General features: G+C 36.6%; 2 protein-coding genes across 2 annotated transcripts; both read left to right on the forward strand.

Moving 5' to 3' along the window:
• The first annotated feature begins 7,044 nt into the window (after window positions 1–7,044).
• or41a2 (odorant receptor, family 41, subfamily A, member 2) lies at window positions 7,045–8,407 on the forward strand. Its single transcript, NM_001098773.3, has 2 exons — window positions 7,045–7,090; window positions 7,246–8,407. The coding sequence occupies exon 2, from the start codon at window positions 7,316–7,318 to the stop codon at window positions 8,291–8,293; it is 978 nt and encodes a 325-aa protein (NP_001092243.2). The 5' UTR covers window positions 7,045–7,090; window positions 7,246–7,315; the 3' UTR covers window positions 8,294–8,407.
• Window positions 8,408–13,322: 4,915 nt separating this feature from the next.
• or41a1 (odorant receptor, family 41, subfamily A, member 1) lies at window positions 13,323–14,303 on the forward strand. Its single transcript, NM_001128407.1, has one exon. It carries the CDS (start codon window positions 13,323–13,325, stop codon window positions 14,301–14,303), a length of 981 nt encoding a protein of 326 aa, NP_001121879.1.
• The last annotated feature ends 156 nt before the right edge of the window (window positions 14,304–14,459 follow it).

The raw sequence follows: 14,459 nt of genomic DNA on the forward strand, positions 1-14,459 counted from the left end.
GACGATGATACATTTGATGCAACACATCATTAATAGTCATCTGATTTTTTATTTCGCCATGCTTTACTTCAGCCAACTCAATCAAAATAGAGATAAACTCATCGCTATCAGATGAAAAGGAAATCAAATTAAAACCTAGGATTGACCTCAGTCCAACAAACTAAACTCTTTTTTTCTCGTTTGTTTTCATGTAAGTCATGAGAGGGTAAAGACATCTCTCTGGGTTTGGAGAGATCAATTAGAGTGTCTCACCCTGAGATGATCATTGTTGTGTTTATGTTGTGTCTCTTCTAAGGTCATTATCACTTATGAGAGCAGCCTGGGGCTCATTAGGGCAGATCATTCACACTCACTAGGTATAATTTGTTTCTGTCATGGACTTGCCCTAATAAGACAAACAAATTAGCTACATTAATACTGTCACTATTTGGTGCAAATGAGGTTGTTTAGGGAGTCATTAGAATGTGGTATTCAATTGCGGATTGAGGGTTCAGTCACTTTAGAAAAAGATTAGAAGTGAAGATATGAAGGAGATATGAAGAAGACATAAATATATAAACAGCCTGGACCAATATATATTTACAAAAAGCAGGTGTAAGAATGGGTTTAACTACATCGGTTTGAACTACAGTTCTGCCGAATGGCTTAAAAAGTATCATTATGATGGTGAAAAGCTGTACATTCCTAGTCAATTCTTCTACAATTCTTCTCCTATAGTCATTCTTCTACAGTTTTATACCTATAATAACCTATTTATATATACCTATTTATAACTGAAATAAGGGCAGTTTTAGTGGCTAAAATGTGAGAGAGCATTGCTATTATGCGATTGTATTGTATTGCAATATGGAACAATGAAGTGTCCAAGCTAAATTCACAAAATACTTGTAAATAACACTGAATAGTAACAAAATAACTGTATATAATTATAAAACATGAAACAATAATAACATATGATATTAATTTTACCCTATCTTAAATGTAAAATAAAGTTACCTGAAAGAGAGTTGGGCCAAATAGCAGTAGAGCCAGAGAAGAAAGAAATACTCCAGAGCAGAAAAGAGACAGATCTAAATTTTCTATTTACTTTTGTCCCTTCATTCACTATATAAACAGAGCCTAAATACTGAGACATTCAAACCAATGAAGCATCAATATGTGACCACATCAACCCAGGCTCATTCTGAAAAAATACCCCTATAAAGTGGTACCTCGTTTATCACAGGAGTTACATTCTAAAAATAACCTGCAATGGGTGAAATCTGCAAAGTAGTCAGCTTTACTTTTTACAATTATTATAGATGTTTTAAGTCTGTAAAACCACTCACTACTCACTTTATACACTCTTCTCAGACAGGCATTACTATTTTCACACTTTTCTTTCTAGTTTAAACACTCTCAAAGTTCAAACATCCATATAAAAATAGGTCCAGTATTATAGAATGAGACCAAAGATCAAAACTTGTTGTCAGGCACAAGCATTCATCGCTGTCAGCAAAAGGTTCATAAAGCTTTTTTGCTTTTGTCCGAATAATGTTGGCATCCAGCGGTCACTGATTCACAAAGCGAAAGTAGACTCCATCTTTAAGGACAGGCATATCATGCTATTTAAAATGAAATTATTCAGATGTCGCTCTGTGGCAATGCAGAAATATGAACAGGGTCCTGAGTCATAGCTGGGTACCACAGACAGCCACTGACTTGCGGCTCTGATGTGCGTACCCTTGACGTAAACCTATGTTTACAATTCTAAAATGCATGGCGCTGCGTGCCGAGGTGCATCCGGTGTGATTTGCGAGTTTTACTGTTTAACGATTTAAACAGCCCCCAAAAAACAAAACATTCAGGTATTTAACTTTATCTTGATTAGATTTATGATTGCGATTCATGGCTGATTTTCTTCATGTCACGATGTCTCCAACTGATGACGTCACTTCATAGGAGGCCCCCTTGTCAAATCTGGGCCAGAAAGTAAAATGCACAGAAATGTAAAGTGCATAAAGAAAACATCATTGCAAACTCAAGGTTAACTGAAAAACAAATCAAAATGAGCAATGCAAATGACTCGAGAGGTTTTGTAAAGGCAGTACTGGAAAAAAATATTTAGCAAATTTTATATGTAAATGTTTTATATGTTTAATAAAAGTTGCAATTTTTTTTTTTTTTGCACTACTTTATTTTTATTTGAAGTTCTTTATTTTTGTGTAAAAAATTCATTTTTATTTCTCAAAACTTAAGTGTCCTGATTGTTATATATTTTTTATTTTATTTTGTTTTAATTTGCATTATTTTACAAATGTTTTGCTCAATACTTTATTTTGTTTGCGAAACTTTTATGTTAGCATAAGTATATATGGCCCTAGATTGACTCCATGCAATATGGACATATTTTTACTTACTTAATATAAACTGATCATTTATATTGAACAAATATGCTAAATCTAGGATGACCTCAGATGACCTCTTAATTGCAGATGCATCAAATGAAAAGGAACTGTTTTCATGTTAGTCCTGAGAGTGTTGAGACATCTCTGAGTTTGGGGAGATCAATTATCTCACTCTGAGATGATCATTGTTGTGTTTATGTTGTGTCTCTGCTAAGGTCATTATCACTTACCCTTGTGAGATGAGAGCAGCCTGGGGCTCATTAGGGCGGCTAAAAATAATTTACACACACCAGACATGATTTGTTTCTGTCTCAAGATTTGCTGACGCAACAGTTTTCAATTATGGGGTCTTAATTACAACAGTAAACACGACCATGTTATTTCAGCCACACTGATCACTAAAGAGAAACTTTACAGGCGCTGCTTTCTGTCTAAATCAAAGGAAATTGAAATGGTTCCCACAATAATGTGTTTAATTACTCACTATATCCATACCTTAAATCAAGCATTGCTTTTTACGCATTGATTGAACAAGAAAAAATTTACTCAATCTAAAGTATGAAAAAATAACTTGTGTCCGCACTAATTTGTTGTAAAACAAATATTTAAAATATGTATTCTAACTTGTTTGTGCTTTTGAATATTATTGATTTAGATAATGTTTTGGAATCTCATAATTCCAATAGAAAAGGGATCTGTATTTTTTTTTTATTATTTCATTTAGGACCTCTGTCATGTTCATGAATGTTCCCAATTTCATTTTAGCTATAGGGAATACTAACAATTCAAAGCTCTATATTTCTGAAACATTTAAATGTTACTTATGAAGAAGGATAAAAAAATAAACAATAAGGAAGATGAAAATGCCTTTACAAATATTGTAGGGATGCGTTTTCCTGACCATACAAGACGCAGGAACTTTAAATAAAATATTTACTTACCCTTACTTATTCCCAGGGCCATTGATATCGAAGTTGATAGTAAGCTCCACCATATTAGTGTTTCGTAGCATGTATTTACTTTTCAAAAGTTCACACTTAGCTAATGATTGATTATAAAGCTTGATTGGCATGCTGTCCCGGGAGAGAGCCCTGAGCTCATAAAATCCTAGAGCTCGGGGCTCCCTCCCGTTTGCAAGGTGAGAGGGGAGTTTGACCTCAGGTAGATCTCGAGAACTTTCCTGATGTAGTAGCTGGTGAACAGATAGTGATTGTTCTTAAGAGATAACTATTTATTAGGAGCATGTCTATGGTGTTGATTTGGATTAGTCAATTAACTTAAATTGCATGTTTTTGGCAGTGGGAGGAAACGGGAACCCGGAGGGAACCCACGTGAGCACGGGGAGAACGTGTAAACTCCATAGAAATGTTGGCTGGCATAAGGACTAGAACTAGTGACGTTCTTGCTGTAAGGCAACAGTGCTAACCATTGGGCCACCGTGCCACCCATCTAGGAAAGGAGTAGGAGTGGAAGGAGGATTTTTCAAAATGAAGATGGCTGTTTTATGAAACTCTGGTTATTTATAGTGGCTTAGGAATCGTCTGAGTGGTAAATTACAAATTGAATAGTGCGGGACCAGCCGCAAGCAATCACAAGCACGTGATCCTCTCGAAAGGAGTTTATAGATAAACTTTACTTAGTTTTGTAGTTCCGGCCCAAACAAATATTTGTTGCATTTTTTAATCGTTTAAGCTCATTTGATCGACTATACACAATCTTTAATCTATGTTTGATGTTTCATTGTTGAGTTAAACATTTTTGAAGGGTCTCTGACACATTGTGTTTATTATTAAACTTTGTTTTGTTAATTAACAGTATTTTTATTTAGTTTTTGTTATGTTCATTATTTAATATAGGCTCCCTCAAAACACACAGGCACACACTAGATTGACTGGGGGGCGTGGGGGATAGCGAGATTGACTGGGGGGCGTGGGGGATAGCGGGGCGTTGGATAGCGAAGGGGTGTCGCGGATGGAAGTTACGAGCCAGGGTGGGGGTTGGTTGTCGCGGACAAAAGTGAAGAGAGTTGGGGAGTCGCGGATCAAAGTGAAAGTTAACAGTGGACGGGGGAGGAGGGCTGTGAGGCGGTGGATCAGTGCCAGTGCCGCATCAGATTTCACGGATCCGGCGTGTTCCGGCACAAATTAAGCCCTGATGATTACAGAACTCAAAACCAACAATGAAGACGTAGATTGGAATAATATTTTAAGTGAATTAGGAGATATAATCCACTACTTCGTTAATGATGTTTTAAGGAGATTGGTATATGAAATAGAATTTAAAAGCAGCCTTACATGGGTAAATATGTCACTTTTGACCCACACTCCTGACCAGTAGGTGGCAGAAAATAACTCCAAATTTGTATATCAACCGTCAATAAAAAGGAAAATGAAGTCAACGTTATTCCTTGTATGCACTGTATATTGCTTAAATATATTATGGATATATTTTGAATATATTTCCTTTGTTATGTTTTTAACATCTGTGAATTGTAGCTCTGACATGGCCGTGAGGGATAGAAATGACTGAAAAACAGCTGCGAGTGAAGTATATTGATCGCAATGTTTAGATTGCGAATACATCTTGGTTTTGTTCTGTTGATTTGTAATATTAAATATCTGTAGCTTGAAACAGATGGAAAAATGATTGCTATTATATGACTACTATGGCGAGGGCTTTAACAAAGCAGTGCTCATAATATATATAATATCAAGCAAAAAAAATTGAAACAGACAGCTGGAAAACATTACCGGCTTCGTATTCTTGTATAAAATTAAATCTTTTAAGAGGTGTGTGGGTTATTGCAGTCTATTACTGAATGTGTCAGGAATATCGAAAACAAAACCAACTTAACTACCCTCCGTTAGCGCCCCTCGGAGAGCTTGATCCACGGTGGCATTTCTCCCTTTGGGTTTAAGGTTTTGGAAATGAAAAAAAAATCTACCACCCTGTCTAATCTTTTATGATAGATTTGCACAATCCATATGCTTTAGTTTGTTTCCCTTGCTTGAAAGATTGACAGGCCTCCTGCGCGTAGCTTGGGTTGCTAAGCCATGATTGGTGTGTGGCGGTTTTCGGGTGTGGCTTAGCGCAGGGGTTTTCACATTTTTAGGACACACGCCCCAACAAGTTTCTCCAATTTCACTCACACCCCCCACCTCCGGCACCCCTCCCTCGAGCCAAAATTATAATGCACACTCAAACATCATTCACATAGTACTTGCTGCATTTAAAGTGCATTTAAAGAATTTATTACATTGAAACAAAAACCTTACCTGATTCAGTGTGATGGCTGAGCCAGTTTCTGTGAGGACAACATGCTAATCTGTGGTCGGATTCCTGACACGACTAACCGTAAATCATCTTCCACTGTCAATAAGTGTGAGCCATAGCATACTTGCTCTTGATGTACGTACATACAGAAAATGCTGCTTCGCAAAGCCAAGTTCGCAAAGCCCTGACGGTGTGGTTGAGTCGTACATTGAGTATGTTTACATTGGCAACAATACGATTTCAATAGGATTAAGACAAAACTCTAGTTAAGAGTCACCATGTAAACAGCGATTTTTGATTACTTTCATCTGATTAATACATAACTGAACTAAACAGAAATGGAATTAAGACGTGGAGTATGCAGATATTAGTGGCATTATTGAAGTAAACACCGCAATCAGTCTATTACTGTCATGTAGGACTTTTCACCGCATTTTGTGAAAAGATCCACACACACGTCTGTCAGTAAAGGACCACACACACACATCACGAAATGCGGAAGTTTTTTTCTTTCCATTCGACGTACGGTATCAATAATTCACGTCTAACACCTCAGTTTGTCACGGGGGCATGAATGAAATGTTCATAAGTGAAAGTTAAACTGTCGAACTGCAGTTAAAGTCAACAAATATAAGATGAAACACCCAACCCAGATGAGACTCTGCAGGAAACTTGAATAGTCTGGTGACGCAACATTCAAAAAGCACTTCACGTAATTATATTATTGTCTTATTCAGATTAAGGCAGATAACTATTACTGATGTCCATGACGTTGTCAGTAGTCTTCAAAGGAAGTGAAAGATCCAGAAGGGCATCCTGCTGATTTGATTCAGAGGGGCACTTTTTTTTGAGACGCTCACCAGTTTTACTTTCATTCATTCACCGCCATTAGTTTTAAAAATCACCCGCTCTGTTTTATTTGTATATATTTTACTGGAATGCATTAACTCTGCAGGTGCCTGATAGTTAGCTGTAGAGCTAACGTTAATCATATTATTCCCTCTAGTGAACGCATAAGAATCGTCATCATAATTTACTCGAGTGCACTTCTCAATGTCACAGTTTGAAAACCCCTGGTTTAGCAAGGGGACAATTGCTGAGAACCAAATTGCCTCTTGAGGTCATTAAAGAGATAACAATTTAATCCAATTTTATTGTTGTTACAAAAATGAGCTCAAAAACAAGCAAACTAATTAGTGACACTTAAACCAATTAGTAATACCATCAATAAGATCACATTTGTGAAGTAAAAACACTAATGAATGTCTTTTCTCTCAAGACTGTTAACCGGAGCTTCTTTCCCATTTAATGACCCCTCTGGAGGAAAAAACCTTTACAATATAGCCCATTGCCTGAAAATATTCTCTAGATCTTCTGCTGTGAAGCAGAAGCTTCAGAATCATCTACAAACCACCACAACTACTTCTCATGTAAGTATCACTAGACCGGCTCGGTGTAGTAAAAGTGTAAAATGCTAAATATATAATCATTAGATTTCTCATTGAATGTTGTTTAAAGCTGAACAAATAACAGGTATTTGTAAACCACAGGCTTTTTGTTTCGCATTGCTTTGCTTTTCTCACAGGTATCTGGTTTCCCATCCACTGAAAGCAAAACACACTTTAAAAAAGCCAGGTCGCAAAAAAACGGCTACAATGCAGAACAACATCGCTTCTTCAAACAGCACCCTCATTCAGCCTGCCGGATTTTACATCGTTGGCTTGCGTTCAATGCCTTACAGTAATGTCTATGTCATGTTCCTCACCGTGCTGTTTGTGATCACAGTCATATGCAATGTCTTTCTGATCTCCATCATTGTCTATGATCAGCGTCTGCATGTGCCAAAGTTCATGGCTGTTGGTAATCTGGCTGCGGTTGATCTTATTCTCAGCACTGCTCTGGTGCCAGGCATGATAAAGACTTACATTGCTCTGGATAATTTTGTGCCTTTCAATCTCTGCCTTTTGCAAATGTACATTTACTATACTTGTACATGCCTAGAGTCGTTTTCCCTGTGTATTCTCTCTTATGACCGGTTCATTGCGATCTGTTTCCCTTTAAGACACGAATCTATAAATACAAACAGCAGAATGGCTTATATAATCAGTGCAGTTTGGTTCTTTTGTGTTGTTACTTTACTCTATGCTGTTTTTTCCATCCTTACACTATCCTTTTGTGGCTCTAATGAGATGAACAGCTATTTTTGTGATTATACTCCGGTTTTAGTGCTTGCTTGCAGTGACATAACACAACAGTTGAACTATGCCACCGCAGCAACTATACTTTTTATAGGGGTAGCTTCAATTTTTATTTTCTTTACTTATATAGGGATACTGAGAGCTGTGTTTAGAATGAAAAGCAGCCAAAGCCGTTTCAAGGCACTGGCCACATGCACAGAGCACCTTGTATTAGTGTGCTTATACTTCGTTCCTATTGTGATTATCTTCAATCTCACATTTTTTGGAATTATTTGGAGCCCCAATGTAGGTTTGGTGTGTTTGTCTTTGTCATCCCTTCTCCCGCCCTGCGTGAATCCTGTCATCTACTCGTTGAAAACTAAAGAGATTCGAAGCAGGGTTTATTCTTTGTTTACCCGGAGACTATTTGTTCATCCTCTAAAGAATGGGCATTAAGTTACAACATAGTTGTGGCTTGAGTGTAAAGTGATGAGATCATTTATAATGTTTTCTTCAAGGCTTTCTGTGATCATATTGATTGATATTAAAATGCATAACTTTACATCTCCATTTCTGCATTCGCTCTGTGGTTATCTAGTAATTATTAGCATTCAATAGCAACAATTCACAATAAACAAAAGGTTACTGCATCGATCGTTCCTTTAAAGGGATAGTTTACTCAAAACTGAAAACTGAACTGTCATCATTTCCTCATGCTTCACTTCCTCCAAACCACAAAGAAAGATATTTTGAAGAAATCTGAAACCCATTGACTTTCATAGTATTTTTTTTCTATGATCATCTTTACAGGCATTCAGCTTTATTTAAAATAACTTACTTTGTATTCAAAAGAAGAGAGAAACTTATAACGGTGTAAAACCACAGTAAATAGTAAGTAAATCTACAATTTTTGGGTGAAATCTCTGTATCTCTTGTATTTGTAAAATTCACAAAGTAATTTACAGTATTAATTTGATTTCAGATAAAGAACATTCTGTTAGCTGTTTGAGACCTTGCAGATCAGAAATTGAAATATACAGTATGAAATCTTTCCTATCCAAAAGTGCAAGTCTTTTAATATAGTTTTGTAATAGAAAGAAAAATATTTGTATTTAAAATATACACTGAAAAAGTGTTGCATGCAGAACTTTTGCAAACAATTAATTTGTGTTAAATTTAAACAAACAAACTAAGTTTAATAATGTTCAACTTAATTTGTTTGTTTAAATTCAGCCCAAATAAATTGTTTACAACCACTTAATGTAAAAAATTTAGTAAATCCAAGGAATAATCCCTAATTTTTTTCAGTGTATATGTATTTCAGGCTCGATGTTAATTTCACACCTCATTCAGGATGATGGTGAGATCAGATCTTTGTGTGCTGCACAGGGGTGTGTTTCTGAAAACTATTGTTAGCCAACTAAGGTCGCAAGTTGCGTTGTTACAAACATAGATGATTGATTTGGCGTTTCCCAAATCCGCCATTTCAACGAACATCCACAAACTGTGTCGCAATCTTCTATGCTTGGAAAAAAAGCACTAAAATGATGAGTTATGTATGAGAGCTGCTAAAGCAAAAAAAATAAAGTTTGCAAATAAAAATGTTCAATAAAAGATATTCAAACAAAAAATTCATTGTATTTTGGACAGAATTCAATGTAACATGTAAGACATCATTTGTAAAGATATACAGGCCTACTGAATTATTTTTGGAGTGGCAATATTAAATGAATGGCAGCTGTTGTTTTGATCCAACAGCCGCAAAACTACACAATGAACGTTGAGTTTGCATCAGGATAATGATACATGGGGGAAACCGGATATTTACCTACCTGGTAAAAGTAAAACGTATAGTAGTATTGGGTACTTTTTACTTAAGTACATTTTTGAGGCCGTACTTCGTTACTTTTGCTTGAGTACAAAAGTGTAGTGAGTACTTTAGCCAAAGTCGTTTTAAACATGAGTATCTTACTTCTACTTAAGTAAAAGATTTGTATGCTTTTGCTATCTCTGGACTCTTCACACAATTATGAATTCATATTATTGTGTAAAGCTATTGTAGAATTTCAAAACAGTTAGAAAGTCACAAATAAGACATATTGACTACTTTTGTGTTGCTGATATGAAATTTGAATGCTTGACAAAATCGAAATAATGAAATTAGATGGAAATCCTTTTGTTTTTAAAAAGAAAAGCAATATCAATTTAAACTGGAACAATTTGAAAGCAAGTAAATAGTGATAGAATATTAATTTTTGTTTGATATAAACCTGGAACAACTACCTTGTGGCAGGATATTTGATACTAAAATCTGTTTCTGTTTGCTGAGCTTAAAACAAATCATAGTGATGGAAAATGATGCAGTTTTTATTCTGACTTTGATCTCACCTTACATCACGACCTCTCTCCCACCCTCAATAATCATGATGAGATTAGCTCATTGAATATGTATGAAAATGATCAGTAATGAACAAATAAACTAAACATTTAGGTTGACCTCAATTGACCTCTTATAATTCAGACTTCAAAAGTCTGACTGAGGACTCTGATGCTCTTTTTCTACTTCCTCTTTTTCACGTAACTCCTGAGAGTGTTATGACATCTCTGGGTTTGGGGAGATTAATTAGCTCACTCTGAGATGATCATTGTTGTGTTTATGTTGTGTCTCCACTCATTATCACCTAACCTCATGAGATGAGAGCAGCCTTGGGCTCATCAGAACAGAGATCATTCATACAGTCCGGATATAATTTGTATAGTAAAATATCTAATTTTAATAACTAAAATGTTTGGACATTTCATATGAAAAGTGTGGTGAAACACACAAGTGGGGCGTCCACGATCCACATACAAGCTCTTACAGTAACCAAGGAAACAGTGAATAAACTTTGTAGTACCACACACAAACAACTGAAAACAAGTCTAAGTGTCCTAGAACAACACACAGACAGCTAAAAACAAGTGTCCTCGAACCATACACAAACAACTGAAAACAAGTCTAAATGTTCTTACACGCTGTTGGTCTTGTTGCTAAAGTGCTTCTCCTACTAACTAAACCTATGCGCTGAATATATACACTTTACCTGGCGCTTGGACACGACTCGAGAGTAAAAACACCAGAAACTGAGGCGGGGGGCGCAAAACCGTCGGCGATCCATACACAAGCTCTTACAGTAACCAAGGAAACAGTGAGTAAACTTTCTAGTACCACACACAAACAACTGAAAACAAGTCTAAGTGTCCTCGAACCATACACAAACAACTGAAAACAAGTCTAAATGTACTTACACGCTGCTGGTCTCGTTGCTAAAGTGCTTCTCCTTAACTGGCTCCCAGTCAAATCTAGCATTCAGCATAAATTGTTGTTATTTGTTTTTAAAGGTGGTCTGGTTAACCAGTTAGTGAGCTTCTTAGCCTGCATTCTTTGTCCAGAAGCCTTCCGTCGGCACAAACATTTCAGCTGGTTTTTCCCAAGTCTTGAATAAAATCAAATTGAGACTGCATAAGCTTTTTTCTGTGGCAGCCCCTCATCTGTGGAATAGTTGATCGTTTTATATCCGATCCTGCTCCTCCAAATCTTCAAATCTCATTTTAAAAAATCATCTTTTGCCTTTTGCATTTGATTGTAATTAATTTTACATGGTTTACTGTAGCTTCTGTGTGTTGTTTGATTTGTAAAGCACTTTGGTTAACATTTGTTGCTATATATGTAAATAAATCTGCATAGAGTAAAGAGCCGGTGATCTTTTATTTATTCTGTTGATTACATAAAATTGTAAGAATAGTTTTTAAACCACAGCGAACTGTAGTTCTGCCGAGTGACTAAAAGTGATCAGCATGATGGTAAAAAACTGTACATTTCTAGTCAAACCATTCTTCTGCAATCTCATATCAAAAACGGAAATAAGGGCAGTATTAATAGCTATAAATGTGGGAGAGCATCAATATTATGTGATTGTATTGTATTGCAATATGGAACAATTAAATGTTGATGTTAAATCGAAAGTAATTCCCTTGAAAATGAAATGATTTAATGACAATAATTCTCTATGGTTACAACTGAATTAATTACAAAATAACTGTATAAAATGACAAAATATGGAATGATGAAAACATATGGTGAAAATTGTACCCAGCTTAAATGTAAAATTAAAGTTACCAGAGGTAGAAGGAGAGACACAAAGGGAGGGAGAGAGAGACAAAGAGAGCAGGCCCAGAAGTTAGCCTGATTGCAGTAGAGTCAGAGAAGATAGACTCCAGAGGAGGAGAGGAGCAGAGCAGGAAAAGACAGGCCAGGAAAAGAGCCAGAGCCCAAGATTACCACCTATTTTGTCTCTTTCTTGACCATGTGACTAAAGCCCAAATGCTGGGACATTCAAACTGACCAATCAACATGTGACCACATCATAAAACCCCCAAAGTCCAAATACCAGGCCCTGATCTTATCAGTATCTGCCTTTGGAGTCAGTATGGACCTTCTTGAATCAAAAAGACATGTTTTTCTATATGAAGTTTCACAAACTAATTTCGAGAGGAGCACGTGATATGATTGACTGCAGCTGGCCACTCATCTACGCTCATTAGCTAGCTAATCGGATCGATCCAAACTCACTATAAATAACCTAGCTAAGATCTACACCCATATCTTCGTTTTTCGAAGAAACCCCCCATCCACCCCTTCTCCTCCTTTCCTCTTTTGCCGAGGGGAGCTCTCGAGAACACCTGACCTCGTACTCCCCTCACATGCTTTATAGACCTGGCGGGAGCCCTGGGCTCAGCTATCTCCGAGCTCAGTGTTCTCTCCCGGGACAGCATGCCAAACCTGCTAACTTGCTAACAAGTTGTCAAACAGTATCTAAGTGTGAACTCTTGAAATAAACAAATGCAAATGATAATTTAGCTTCTTACAAAATAAATCAAAAGGATGAGTTCATTTTAGATTGTTTAGCTTTTTTCATATATTTGATTTTACCTCTGTAATGTGACCTTGAGATTTTATTGTTGTTGTGCTTACTGTTACAAAATTAACCAAAAGAAATGAACCAAAACACATAATTAGTGATCATCATATCTAACATTAGTGTAGCTAAACATGCTAATGAATGTGTTCTCTGAAGAGTTACAGTTGTTATTGTTGCTTCTTTTCTAATGACTTCTCTGGAGGACAAAGTGGACAACATATTGCCCATAGATTCTCTGTTTAACACTCAGGATTCACAGCGACCCCAGACTGTGAAGCAGAGGTGAAAACTGCAGAGAAGACAGCAGTATGGTCTGTTTTCATTCAGTGTATGACCACAGCAATCATTGGAACATATTAAGTGTATCTTTCATTGTTATTTTTCTTGTTGCATCCTGTGATAAAGGCCTGTGTGATAAATGAATAGATTTGTACAGCGTTGGGTGTTTGTGAATGTTTCTCGCAGGATTCTCTAGCAGTGAAAGCAACACACACTGCAAAGAAGATTGTATAAAGAGGAAAGCAATGCAAAACGCCATCAGTTCTGGTCAAAACAGCTCCATCATACAGCCTGCAGGATTTTACATTGTCGCATTGAGTTCAGTGCCTTACAGTAATGTCTATGTCATGTTCCTCACCGTGCTGTATGTGATCACAGTCATATGCAATGTCTTTCTGATCTCCATTATTGTCTATGATCAGCGTCTGCATGTGCCAAAGTTCATGGCTGTTGGTAATCTGGCTGTGGTTGATCTTATTCTCAGCACTTCTCTGGTGCCTGGCATGATTAAGATTTACATCGTTCTTGACAATTTTATGCCGTTCAAGCTGTGTCTTGTGCAAATGTACACTTACTATACGTTTTTAAAAGTAGAGGCACTTTCCCTGTGTATTCTCTCTTATGACCGGTTCATTGCCATCTGTTTTCCTTTAAGACACGAATCCATAAACACAAACACCAGAATGACTTATATTATCTGTGTAAGCTGGTTCCTTTCTTTTAGTATATCACTATACGGCACTTTATCCATCCCAGCTCTCTCATTCTGTGGCTCTCTCCAGGTCAACAGCTATTTTTGTGATTACGCTCCTGTTTTAAGAGTTGCCTGCAGCGACACGGCATCTCAGTTTAACTTTGGCACTGCCTCAAATATACTTTTTGTTATTATACCATTTGCTTTTATTTTCCTCACATACGCGGGTATACTGTATGCTGTTTTCAGAATGAAGAATAACCAGAGCCGCTTTAAAGCACTGGCCACATGCACTGAGCACCTCATATTAGTGGCCCTATTCTTTTTTCCCATTGTGATTATCTTCAGTCTTGGGTTATTTGGGTATATTATAAACTCTAACGTAAGATCAGTGTGTTTATCTATGACATCTCTCCTCACACCTTGTGTGAATCCTATCCTCTACTCACTGAAAACCAAGGAGATTCGAAGCAGGGTGTATTTTTTGTTACCGCAGAGACTCTCTGTTCATCCTCTCAAAAGTGCACAATAATGTATTACATAATTGTGGCTAATGTGTAAAGAGCTGAGATTATTCATGAGAATATTTGTAATACTGCTTTAAAAGGTTTTGGTATTACTTGGTGTTCATATAAAAATGCATTCGAATGTTTTAAATAAAACAAATGTATTGCTAACTTTTTTAAAA

Source organism: Danio rerio, chromosome 10 (genome assembly GCF_049306965.1).
Source record: "Danio rerio strain Tuebingen ecotype United States chromosome 10, GRCz12tu, whole genome shotgun sequence".
NCBI classification, from domain to species: Eukaryota; Metazoa; Chordata; class Actinopteri; order Cypriniformes; family Danionidae; genus Danio; species Danio rerio.

What these genes read in the sequence shown, in the direction of transcription:
- or41a2 (NM_001098773.3), top strand. Translation starts at nt 7,316, where the DNA reads ATGCAGAACAACATCGCTTCTTCAAACAGCACCCTCATTCAGCCTGCC.
- or41a1 (NM_001128407.1), top strand. Translation starts at nt 13,323, where the DNA reads ATGCAAAACGCCATCAGTTCTGGTCAAAACAGCTCCATCATACAGCCT.